Source organism: Nannobrachium achirus (genome assembly GCF_963921795.1).
Source record: "Nannobrachium achirus genome assembly, chromosome: 6".
In the NCBI taxonomy this organism is placed as follows: domain Eukaryota; kingdom Metazoa; phylum Chordata; class Actinopteri; order Myctophiformes; family Myctophidae; genus Nannobrachium; species Nannobrachium achirus.
Window position 1 is genome coordinate 31,732,003 of NC_137815.1, and position 12,159 is coordinate 31,744,161.

At 41.3% G+C, this 12,159-nt stretch overlaps 2 protein-coding genes across 2 annotated transcripts; both read left to right on the plus strand.

The window, feature by feature from the left end:
• Positions 1-521: 521 nt before the first annotated feature.
• On the plus strand, positions 522-2,428 carry LOC308287589 (green-sensitive opsin-like; the record flags this gene model as incomplete). Its single annotated transcript, XM_080728814.1, has 5 exons — positions 522-885; positions 1,274-1,442; positions 1,546-1,711; positions 1,935-2,174; positions 2,330-2,428. 5 exons carry the CDS (start codon positions 522-524, stop codon positions 2,426-2,428), a joined length of 1,038 nt encoding a protein of 345 aa, XP_080584940.1.
• A 3,768-nt stretch (positions 2,429-6,196) lies between these two features.
• LOC308287592 (green-sensitive opsin-like) lies at positions 6,197-7,993 on the plus strand (the record flags this gene model as incomplete). Its single annotated transcript, XM_080728817.1, has 5 exons — positions 6,197-6,560; positions 6,722-6,890; positions 7,000-7,165; positions 7,412-7,651; positions 7,895-7,993. 5 exons carry the CDS (start codon positions 6,197-6,199, stop codon positions 7,991-7,993), a joined length of 1,038 nt encoding a protein of 345 aa, XP_080584943.1.
• Between the last annotated feature and the right edge of the window lie 4,166 nt (positions 7,994-12,159).

Below are 12,159 nucleotides of genomic sequence, written 5' to 3' on the forward strand. Positions count from 1 at the left end.
AGGGAAGGTTACAAATAGTTGACATAATGCTGAATAACTGAAGAAGACTGGCCTTTAGAAACTTCACTGATTCTTATTTGCACCTGTGTGTGTGTGTGTGTGTGTGTGTGTGTGTGTGTGTGTGTGTGTGTGTGTGTGTGTGTGTGTGTGTGTGTGTGTGTGTGTGTGTGTGTGTGTGTGTGTGTGCTTGCGTGCGTGCAAAGATATCCCAGGATCTGCTGCCCTTAACCTTTGGTCTTCTGCCCTTGACCTTTAGCCTGAGCCTCTAGGGTAATTAGTATAGGTAATTAGATATATTGTATAGCTAATTAGTAAATTAGTATGGGTAATTAGATTGTTTACAATCAAATCAACAGATTAACCGTGCTATTCTAACAGTATAGGTCAAGACAGGTTAATTGGAAAGCACTCTCCGAAAGGTATAAAACTCACTCGCTATTCGACATCAGCTGCAGAGTGGTTTAGTACTGCACACACTTCTCGTCAAACAGTGCACGGTCTGGGACTGCATGTACGGCAACATGGAGAACGGCACGGAAGGCAATAACTTTTATATTCCTATGAACAACAGGAGTGGGCTTGTGCGGAGTCCTTTCTTGTATCCTCAGTATTACTTGGCGCCACCAATGGCGTTCTATGCACTCGCATTCTACATGTTTTTCCTGATCTGCACTGGCTTCCCCATCAACGCTTTAACAGTGGTGGTCACTATGCAGAACAAGAAGCTCCGTCAACCTCTCAACTTCATTCTCGTAAACTTGGCTGTAGCTGGACTGATCATGGTCTGTTTTGGATTCACCATCACCATCACCAGTGCTCTGAATGGCTATTTCGTTTTCGGAGCAATGGGTTGCGCCATTGAGGGCTTCATGGCTACAATGGGAGGTATAACATTTGGACTTTTTTGTTTAAATGCATAATGGTCTTTCAATTTGTGTTGCCTGTCAAGGTCTTTTTGGAGCGGTGAAAGCGCTCCCAATAGACAGGTATGTCCGTGGGTATGTCCCTGGGTGGGTGGCTGGGTGGCTGGCCGTGTCCGTAGCCTGGCAATACCTTGAGTGGCCACACACAACACACTAGTTAAAGGAGGGGCGCTGTTTTGTGCAGGCCAGGCACACTCACCACTCACTCACAGGCACAGTTTACAGTTTACAGTTTAGGCATTTAGCAACACACAAAGGGTATAGCTGCTCAGATTCACCGCTCCACTTCGAACCGAGGTTTGATTTTTTCCAAATGAGAGCTAAAAATGTATTTTCTATTGACTATACAGGTCAAGTTTCTCTGTGGTCATTGGTGGTGCTGGCTGTTGAGAGATACATTGTTGTGTGCAAACCCATGGGAAGCTTCAAGTTCTCGGCCGCTCATGCTGGAGCTGGAGTTACTTTCAGCTGGATCATGGCTGCCTCCTGTGCTGTCCCTCCACTTGTTGGCTGGTCCAGGTGAGTTCAACTGAATGTCCCAGAGGTCATCCATAGCAGAATGTTTGTAAGTGGTGTGGTTTTCTAATCATTGCTCTCAATTGGCTCAATTGATGATTTTCAGATACATTCCTGAGGGGATGCAATGCTCCTGTGGACCAGACTACTACACCAATGCTCCAGGATTCAACAATGATTCATACGTCATGTACATGTTCAGCTGCCACTTTCTTGTTCCAGTTGTCACAATCTTCTTCACCTACGGAAGCCTTGTGGCGACAGTCAAAGCAGTAAGACTCCTTATTACATTACATACTGTACAATATAGTTTCTAAACCCATAGTGTCTGTGATACAGGAATTTTGTAGCATCACAAAACAGAACACACATTTACCTCAACACCACCGTGAATTAAAAACTGCATGTTGCTTCTGATCGTGAAAGTTTATATTGTACTATATAGCTTTCGACATGTATTCGCATTTCTGTCATTTCTGTCATGATCCACTTCAGGCAGCAGCTCAGCAGCAGGACTCAGCATCCACCCAGAAAGCTGAGAAGGAAGTCACACGCATGTGTGTGCTCATGGTTGTGGGATTCTTGGTTGCTTGGAGTCCCTATGCCAGCTACGCAGCCTATCTCTTCATGAACAAAGGAGTTGCTTTCACTGCTGTGTCCATGGCTATCCCTGCCTTCTTTGCTAAAAGCTCTGCCTTGTTCAACCCAGTCATCTACATTCTGTTTAACAAACAGGTCGGTTATTTTACAGACCTAAAACTAATAGGAGTCCTCCTTAATGTTGTAGTTGTTGTATTGTTGCAAATATTAAATGCATCATTTTCTAAAAGCAAACTACTATAAACCACCTCGTTTCACATCTGACTTGCCCCATTTGCTCTCCTTTCCAGTTCCGTAGCTGCATGCTTCAGACCATTGGAATGGGTGGCATGGTTGATGATGAGACCTCAGTGTCTGCCAGCAAGACAGAAGTGTCCACCACATCTTAAGATGGATGTTATGGACATTTTCCTTTTACGCTATCTACTTGATTTTGGATGATCATCTTCATGGATTGAAAGAATTTGGGGGAAAAAAGGAGAGATGCATACACCTGAACTCCAATGAATGGACATAGTTATTCATACATGAAAGAAATCAACAGATGAAGCTACACATTTGCTGTGGGATCAAAAATAATAATGTATGTCGGAATAAGTGAAAGTGTATGCTAACACTCAGATCCAAACTAATGTAATCCACCATTTAAACAATTCGCTTTGAAAATGTTACCAGAGACACTGTAGGGAATTCTCAGGATCAAGATCAAGCATATTAAATTATGTAAAATCTCAAAAAGAAAGACAACATCCTTTTTTGTTTTTTGGATGTGATGAATGGATGCACTTCAGATGTGATTGAAAATGAATCTGTATTTTTATGTCATTGTGGGGCTGGCATATTTGTTGGCTATGTCAGAACTTTCTTGTACATATTTTATAAATATCAAAAGTCTAGAAATAGGTTAATAAATGCATGCATGAAAAAAGAATCATTTGTTGTTACTTTGCAGCTTATTCTAAACACACACAAAATCACACTTTATAGTAAGGTTCAGATGTCTATAATGCTTGTCATGTGGTAGGCGTGTATGCATAATGAATTAGACTCTCTGCTCCTCTTTCAGTCAACAGGCATTTTATCAATCTAATAATGAACAAAAGCAAACGATGCACCTTAAGAATGCCAACATCAAGTCACAAAAAAGCTGAAGCTTGTTTCCATTGTTGTCCATGAAGATGTTTACAACCTCATTGGGCAATATAATCATGCTTCTTCTTCAAACTGTACACAAATTGAAGGTATAATTTCAATTATAGCAACATATTGGCCTGTGTTGCCTCTCTGTCAGCCAGAGTCAGACTGCTAAGCTAATTACAACTCTATTGACTGAAATGCCCATGGTTCATGAATTTGCAAGAGGTCAATTAATTAGAAAAAGAGGTTTAGGTTAATAAAGGTGCTATTAATCTTATTAAGTCAATTTGAAATTACTGGTTGAAAGGTGTAAAACATATATACTCCTTTCAACCTCGGCTGCATGCAGAGCGGTTTAGCACTGAGAGCTTCTCTAGTCAGTTTGTGTTTATGTGGTGCAATAGGAGAGATACAGTAACAGGCACACGTTGATCAAATAACAGTTCTTCTACATTCTCTAATTGTGTAGACTTCTTTCAAATTAAGTAATGCAGATGTTTAACAGTAATTTAACCCTTGAGAGTGTAAAAAACAAACGGTTTACTCTCTTAAGAGTTAAAGATCTATGAGGGTCCATTTGGTTTCCAAACTCTCCATCATTTAGCTGGGGACCACCTGGAATCCCTTAAACAGAGATGTCATGCCATCAGTATTATGCACATTTTCCTTCATCATTTCTATTTGATTCTGAATGATTATCTTCATGGATGTTCTTCTTTTTTTTCTTCTTTTTTATTTTTCAATTCTGAAAAAAGGACAAATGCGAATACCTGCAATGGATGTAAATAGGTTTCACACTTCACCACATGACAGAGATGATCAGATGCTGAAGCTATGCATTTGCTGTGCAGTCACAAAAAAGGAAGTATATCTGAAGAAGTGAAAGTGTACCACTCTGATCCAAACAAATCTTTTTTTTTAACAAATGTTTGGATTGGATGCGATGAATGGATGAACTTCAGATGTGACTGAAAATGAAAATGTATGTTTATGTCAGGGGCTAGCAAAAAGTGAGAAGGAAGTCACACGCATGTGTGCTCATGGTTTTAGGATTCTTTTTTGCTTGGTCATGACACCCTATGCCAGCTATGCGGCCTATCTCTTCTTCAACAAGGGCATTGCTTTCAGTGCTATTTCCATGGCTATCCCTACCTTTTTTGCAAAAAGCTCTGCCTTGGTCAATCCAATCATGTTCTGTTTAATAAACAGGTAAGATATTTTACAGACCAGAGATGACTGCATTCACATACTTTACTATACAGATCAGCTTCTTAACTTTGGTGACTCCTACACCCACAGTATGAAAACCAGTCCTCCTTAACAATAACAAAAATAAGAGCCAAGGGCCCCTGGCAACGGCCCCACAGGCCCATGGTTAATCCAGCCCTGGTCTTCATGGAAATTCTTCACAAACAAGAAAGTGTATATCGGAAGAAGTGCAAGACTATGCTATAACACTCCAACAATCCAAACTAATTTAATCCACTATTGAAACAAAGCTTTTGATTGATATCAGAGACACTGGTATCATTTCTTGTTTGGATGTGATGAATAGATGAACTTCAGATGTGAATGGAAATGAATCTGCATTTTTATGTCATTGTGGGGCTGGCATATTTGTTGGCCTATACTGTATGTCACAATGTTCTGTATTATTATATTTGATAAATAACAAAAGTCTCGAAATGTCTAGAGTCTAGTCTAGAGATTAATAAATGAATGCATGAAAATATTAATTGTAAGTATACTGTATACATATTTGATTCCAACTACAAAATACCCCCTAAGGAGAGTTTCTAGTCTAAACTAAATGCCAGCTATACATAATATCACTATACACATTGGAGTTACTGCAACCTACAGTGTATGCATGAGAATGCGTTTGTCAATACATCTAATCTTGTGACAGATTAGCCACACACACACACACACACACACACACACACACACACACACACACACACACACACACACACACACACACACACACACACACACACACACACACACACACACAGGTGGGTCGTGCCGGAAATGAAACGCAGGGGCCGGATATGAAACGACAGGCTCAGGTATTTCAATATCCAGGGGCCAGGCCATTCGCTGGCCCACCAGGCCGCGCCGGCGCGCCCTGGGCTCGTGCATGTATTTTTCACCCCGCCTGTAGTTCCAGCTTTGACCACTATGGTCTGCTGCTTCAATATGTACAAGCCGTTCTGGGGGCTTGCTCTCCTCCCCTTTCAGTCAACATGCATTGTATCAGTCAACAGGCATTTTATCAATCAAATCATTATAAAGGGAAGGTAACTTACAAATAGTTGACATAATGCTGAATAACTAAAGAAGACCTTTGAAAACGCCACTAATTCTTAGTTGCACCTGTGTGTGTGTGTGTGTGTGTGTTTGTGTGTGTGTGTGTGTGTGTGTGTGTGTGTGTGTGTGTGTGTGTGTGTGCGTGCGTGCGTGCGTGCGTGCGTGCGTGTGTGTGTGTTAGAAGCAGCAGTAGGCAGACAGACAGACAAGGCCTGTTGTATCTAATGTTCATAAGCCTATTTGCCTGGTGTATAAAGCTCTCCCGGAGTCTGCTGCTCGACGCCTTGAGTCTGAGCCTATAGCGTTGCCAGAAGGTACACAGTCCATATTGGTGGAGTGTCCGGGGTCCTCAGTGCAAGAGAACTTACCCTTGCATATTGTAGGGCTCCAATATAACAATGTGGGGCTCCACTGTAACAGGTGCCTAATTGTAGGCACTAATGCAGCCATCAGTGGATGGCTGCATTTGCTGAGCTTTAGAAGTCAAAGGGTAATTAGACTAATTACCTAGTTAGTTAGGTTATAGGACGGTATAAAACAAATTAACCTTGCTATTCTAAACTGTCAAGGTTAAGACAGGTTAATTTGAAAGCACTGTCTGAAAGGTATAAAACTCAGTCGCTTAACACAATCAGCTGCGGAGTGGTTTAGCACGGCACAGACATCTCGTCAAACAGCGCACGCTCTGGGACTGCATGTACGGCAACATGGAGAACGGCACAGAAGGCAATAACTTTTATATTCCTATGAACAATAGGAGTGGGCTTGTGCGGAGTCCTTTCCATTATCCTCAATATTACTTGGCCCCACCGGCGGCATTCTACGCACTCGCAGCCTACATGTTTTTCCTCATGGCTTTCGGCTTCCCCATCAATGGTTTAACGTTGGTGGTCACTGCTCAGAACAAGAAGCTCCGTCAGCCTCTCAACTTCATTCTCGTAAACTTGGCTGCGGCCGGATTGATCATGGTCCTTTTTGGATTCACCTGCACCTTCATCACTTGCATTTGCGGTTACTTCATTTTTGGACCAATGGGTTGCGCCATTGAGGGCTTCATGTCTACAATGGGAGGTATGAAATATGACTTGTATAGTACCTCTAAATGCATACAGCTCTTGTATTGTGTAATTGCTTCATTCCCTTTGTTTGAGTTGCCATGGGAATTGTGAAAGGTCATTGGACCTAGATGTAATTAATAAAAGCTAAAAAAAAAAAAATCGATTCACTTACAGGTCAAATCTCTCTGTGGTCATTGGTGGTGCTGGCTGTTGAGAGATACATTGTTGTGTGCAAACCCATGGGAAGCTTCAAGTTCACGGCCGCTCATGCTGGAGCTGGAGTTGCTTTCAGCTGGATCATGGCTGCCGCCTGTGCTGTCCCTCCACTTGTTGGCTGGTCCAGGTGAGTTCAACTGAATGTCCCAGAGGTCATCCATAGCAGAATGTTTGTAAGTGGTGTGGTTTTCTAATCATTGCTCTTGCTCTCAATTGGCTCAATTGATGATTTTCAGATACATTCCTGAGGGCATCCAGGCCTCCTGTGGACCAGATTACTACACCAACGCCCCAGGATTCAACAATGATACATACGTCATGTACATGTTCAGCTGCCACTTCTGCGTTCCAGTTGTCACAATCTTCTTCACCTACGGAAGCCTTGTGCTGACAGTCAAAGCAGTAAGACTCATTATTACATTCTGTACAATCATGGTAGTTTCTAAACCCACAATGTACCTAGCCTACTGTAGGTCTTTGATACAGGAATTCTGTAGCATCACAAAATATAACAGAACACACATTTTACCTCAACACCACATGCAGTGAATTTAATACTGCATGTTGCTTCTGATCGTGAAAGTTCATATTATACTATACAGCCTTTGACATGTAAACTATTCTTATTTCTCTCACAATCCATTTTAGGCAGCAGCTCAGCAGCAGGACTCAGCATCCACCCAGAAAGCTGAGAAGGAAGTCACACGCATGTGTGTGCTCATGGTTTTGGGATTCTTGTTTGCCTGGTCACCCTATGCCAGCTACGCAGCCTATCTCTTCTTCAACAAGGGGATTGCTTTCAGTCCTATTTCCATGGCTATCCCTGCCTTCTTTGCAAAAAGCTCTGCCTTGGTCAATCCAGTCATCTATGTACTGCTGAACAAACAGGTAAAATAGTTTACAGACCAGAGATTACACTACAGCATTCGCATACAAGGTTACAGATCAGTTATTAACTTTGGTGACTCCCACAGTATGAAAGAAAGTTCCTGTGACAATGTTATATTGTTATAATCTATTTGGTGCCTTGTTCTGAGCTATACTGTACCACAGCACACTTTTCTAAGCAAACTAAACGACTATAAACCACCTCACTTCACATCTGACTTCATCCATTGTTCTCTTTTCCAGTTCCGTAGTTGCATGCTGAGCACCATTGGGATGGGTGGCATGGTTGATGATGAGACCTCAGTGTCTGCCAGCAAGACAGAAGTGTCCACCACATCTTAAGATGGATGTTATGGACAAGTACTTGATTTTGGATTATCATTGTCATGGATTAAAAGAAACTTCAATTTGGAAAAAAAGGAGAAATGCATATACAGTACCTGACCTACAATGAATTGACATAGTTATTCACACACATGAAAGAGATCAACAGATGAAGCTACACATTTGCTGTGGGATAAAAAATAATAATGTATATCTGAAGACGTGAAAGTGTATGCTAAAACTTAGATCCAAACTAATTTAATCCAGCATTTAAACAATGTGCTTTGAAAATATTACCAGAGACATTGTAGGGAATTCTCAGGATCAAGATCAAGCATAATTCAATTATAACATCTCAAAAAGAAATACAACGTCCTTTTTTGTTGTTTGGATGTGATGAATGGATGCATTTCAGATGTGACTGAAAATGAATCTGTATGTCATTGTGGGGCTGGCACATTTGTTGGCCTATGTCAGAACTTTCTTGTAAATATTTTATAAATATCAAAAGTCTAGAAATAGGTTAATAAATGCATGCATGAAAACATTATCATTTGTTGTTACTTTGCAGCTTATTCTAAACACACACAAAATCACACTTTATATTAAGGTTCATATAAGAAATGATATCAAGAGATCCTGAATTCTATAATGCTTGTCATGTGGTAGGCGTGTAATGCATAATGAATTAGACTCTCTGCTCCTCTTTCAGTCAACAGGCATTTTATCAATCTATTAATGAACAAAAGCAAACAATGCACCTTTAGAATGCCAACATCAAGTCACAAAAAGGCTGAAGCTTGTTTCCATTGTCGTCCATGAAGATGTTTACAACCTCATTGGGCAGTATAATCATGTTCCTTCTTCAAATTGTACACACATTGAAGGTTTAATTACAATTGTAGCAACATATTGGCCTGTGTTACGTCTCTGTCAGCCATGAGAGTCAGACTGCTAAGCTAATTATAAGTCTATTGACTGAAATGCCTGCCCATGATTCTTGAATTTGTGAGAGGTTCATTAATTAGCAAAAGAGGTTTAGGTTAATAAATGTGCTATTAATCTTATTAACCCTTTGTAAGCCACGGGGAGCCCCTTAATGTTAAAACCGTAGTATATCGCACATCCCAGCAAGGAGTCTCAGCCACGCCGTACTTTCCCGGACTTTGTCATTAAAACCGGAATAAATGATTTTCATCCGAAAATCGGCGATCGTCTAACCTTCCCTAGTCACCACTCGTGCATTGATAGCTCATGCACGGTCTGACGTGAAAGGAGTAAAACCCATACTCTTTTCTACCTCAGCTGCAGAGTGGTTTAGCACTGAGAGCACCTCTAGTTAAACGGTGCACAGTCTGTGACTGCCTAAAAAACTATTATGGAGAATTGCACCAACCTGCAATGGATGAACATAAAGTTTACAAACGTGTTTTTTCTTTCGTGAGGTGGCTTATACAACTGCAGATAACCACTCCGACATTTTAGAAACCACTCCTACATGTTAGAAACCACTCCTACGTTATAGAAACCACTCCTACATTTTAGAAACCACTCCTACATTTTAGATTTCTTTCCATATTCTGAATTCTGGTAAAACAAATAAAGAGGCTGGGTTCCTCACTCCTTTAAGGAGATATCTGGGAATGCCCATATTTCGTAATGCCCATATATGGGCATGTTTTGACATTGTTGACTATCTTGCAGGGGTCTCCATATATGGGTAACTAGTCCGATATACATCACTGGCCAGATGGCCAAGAATTGGCGCGATCTTGCAGGTCGCATGTCGCATGGCAACCTCCGAGGTTGCATGTCGCCCTGAGGCGTCTTACTAGTTGTACTTCGCCCCATGATGTTACATAAAGCATAACCATCACCTCCTAGAATATTGTCTTGAGTCCTATTTGAAGAGAGTAGTGCACGCATATCCGTGGCCCAGGTGCTAGACAAGCAGAATCATGAAGAAGGACATAGTCAACGTTTCGATCTTAATAGATCTTCATCAGGTCATGTCCTGATGAAGATCTATTAAGATCGAAATGTTGACCAGCAATACACTAACCAGTGTGCAGACTCTTGAGTCCTATTTGCCTCATCGATTACTGATTGATCCAGAATTCCATGACAAGCTCTCTTTGGTGTTGTGCATGTGTGGGTCTTTTACGCTATTGAAGCAATCTGACAGGTACATGGGTATCCCTGTTTTCTTGCTTATCTTGAAGACCAGGCCCATTGCAAGTTGCATAATGAGCAAGGGTTAGGTGAGTTCTGCACGCAAGGCCAAGTAGTAACCTGACCAGTTTGTTTTGAGAGGCCTGCAGTTTCGTTTTTGAAGCATCTGTGGTGATTGTTGTGATTTATTTCATAATTATATTGATTTGTGGTTAAAAGGTATACTTTAATTTGTGATAAAAACATTGAGTTAATAAATAGTAAACAGTTAAAAAGAACTGCTATTTACAGTTAAAAACACATCCAATGCATGCACTTTTATTGTATTTGTTGCAATATATATTGTGTTTTATTTGGAACCACTTAAGACGTTTTATTTTGAAGATATGTGCAGGAAGTTACGTTTTGGTCAAACATTGTGTGATGTGACAACCTGAAAAAGCCGGGAAAACTATACTTCCGCTTGCAACTGTGTTGTTGTTGATTGTGCAAGAGCAGACCAGCGACAGAGACTCACTTTAACGCTGCTGTAAACCTGAAGCCATTTTTGTAACCTTTCAGTAAACCTTGTCTTAGACGTTTTTCCTTGGACTATTATTTCACCCCTTTTAAAAACTTTCAGTACAGTGCCAAAGTACCACGACTGTAAGATGCATAGCGGATATGACATTGGATGATTGCTCCAGCTATTGTCCTCAGTGTGTTCCCACTAACTACAGAGGAGATCCTAAATGAAATCTTGTTCTTTGGTTGACGTTTCTGATTACCTTTTTGCCAACTTGAAACGTTGTCCTCTTATACTGTACAACCCAGGAAGGTAATTTCATCTTTACAATTTACAAATTTAGGCATTTAGCATTATCCTATTGTGGGATGGAGGATTGCTGATTTAAACAGTCATACCTGGCCTGAGTCTGTCTCGCGCTGCTGGTGTGGAATGCCGGCATAGGCTTTCTTTACACAGTAGCAGGGGTTGGTTGGGCTTGACATGACGGGACAGCTTGTACACGACCCAAAACCTGTCTGGTCTCACGTGGTATGAGACTGTGTTATCCATTGCCTGGAGGACAATACGTTGAGGGAAGGGGACTAACAAACCGACCCCAAAACAACCCTGAACCCAGAAATGGGGGAAGTTTGGGCTTGGGGCCAGCAACCCCAAACCGTAAAAAAATATGCTACAAAATGTTGAAAACAAAAAGACAGAATCCAACCCTGGTGGAGAGAGGTTCTTCATTAAGAAGAAGTATGACGCTGAGTGATGAAAGCCACAAGGAAGCCACCTTGAGACTGACATCAAGCAGCGTGGACTGACATGGAAAGAGCTGGAAAAGAAGGCCCAGGATAGAGGACTCTGGCGGACTGTAATCAACGGCCTATGCTCCATGAAAAGGAGCGATAAGTATAAGTAAGTATAAGTAACCTGGCCTGTAACTGTAATTGTACTCAGAGCTGGTTGTCGTTGTGCATGGAAGTAATCTCCACAATCATTCAGGGAGAGTGTTCACTGTCTGGAGAGAAGATGACCATCTGCTCTCCTGTAAATTAGTTTTGTGGCTACAGGATTTAAGGTATAGTACCACTTAAAAGAAGACTTCAGCATACCCAGTTCCTCTCAAACAGATGCGTAGGCGATCGTAGGCGAGGTAGGTATAGTACCACAGCATGGAAAGCAGCATGTGATTCGGTATGGCTTCTTGCTAAATAAATGGAACTTTGTTATCTTGAAACCTGGCGGTCGTCTGTCCAACTGTCGAGCCTGTCTCGCTTACTATATATACGTATAGGCAGTTGCCAAGAACCACCGATCTGACCGATATGCTGATAAAATCCATTTCAAATATTGTATTGAATCAAGTATAAAAAAAACTCCTGGGGTGCACTGTGCACACAAGTCAGAGTAAATGGACCTGCTAGGCCAGTGGTTTTCAACCTCATATATCAAGGACCATTATTTATTAGGCATTTGAGCTAAAGACCACCATTTGATGAGATTTAGCCTCCGTGTTAAT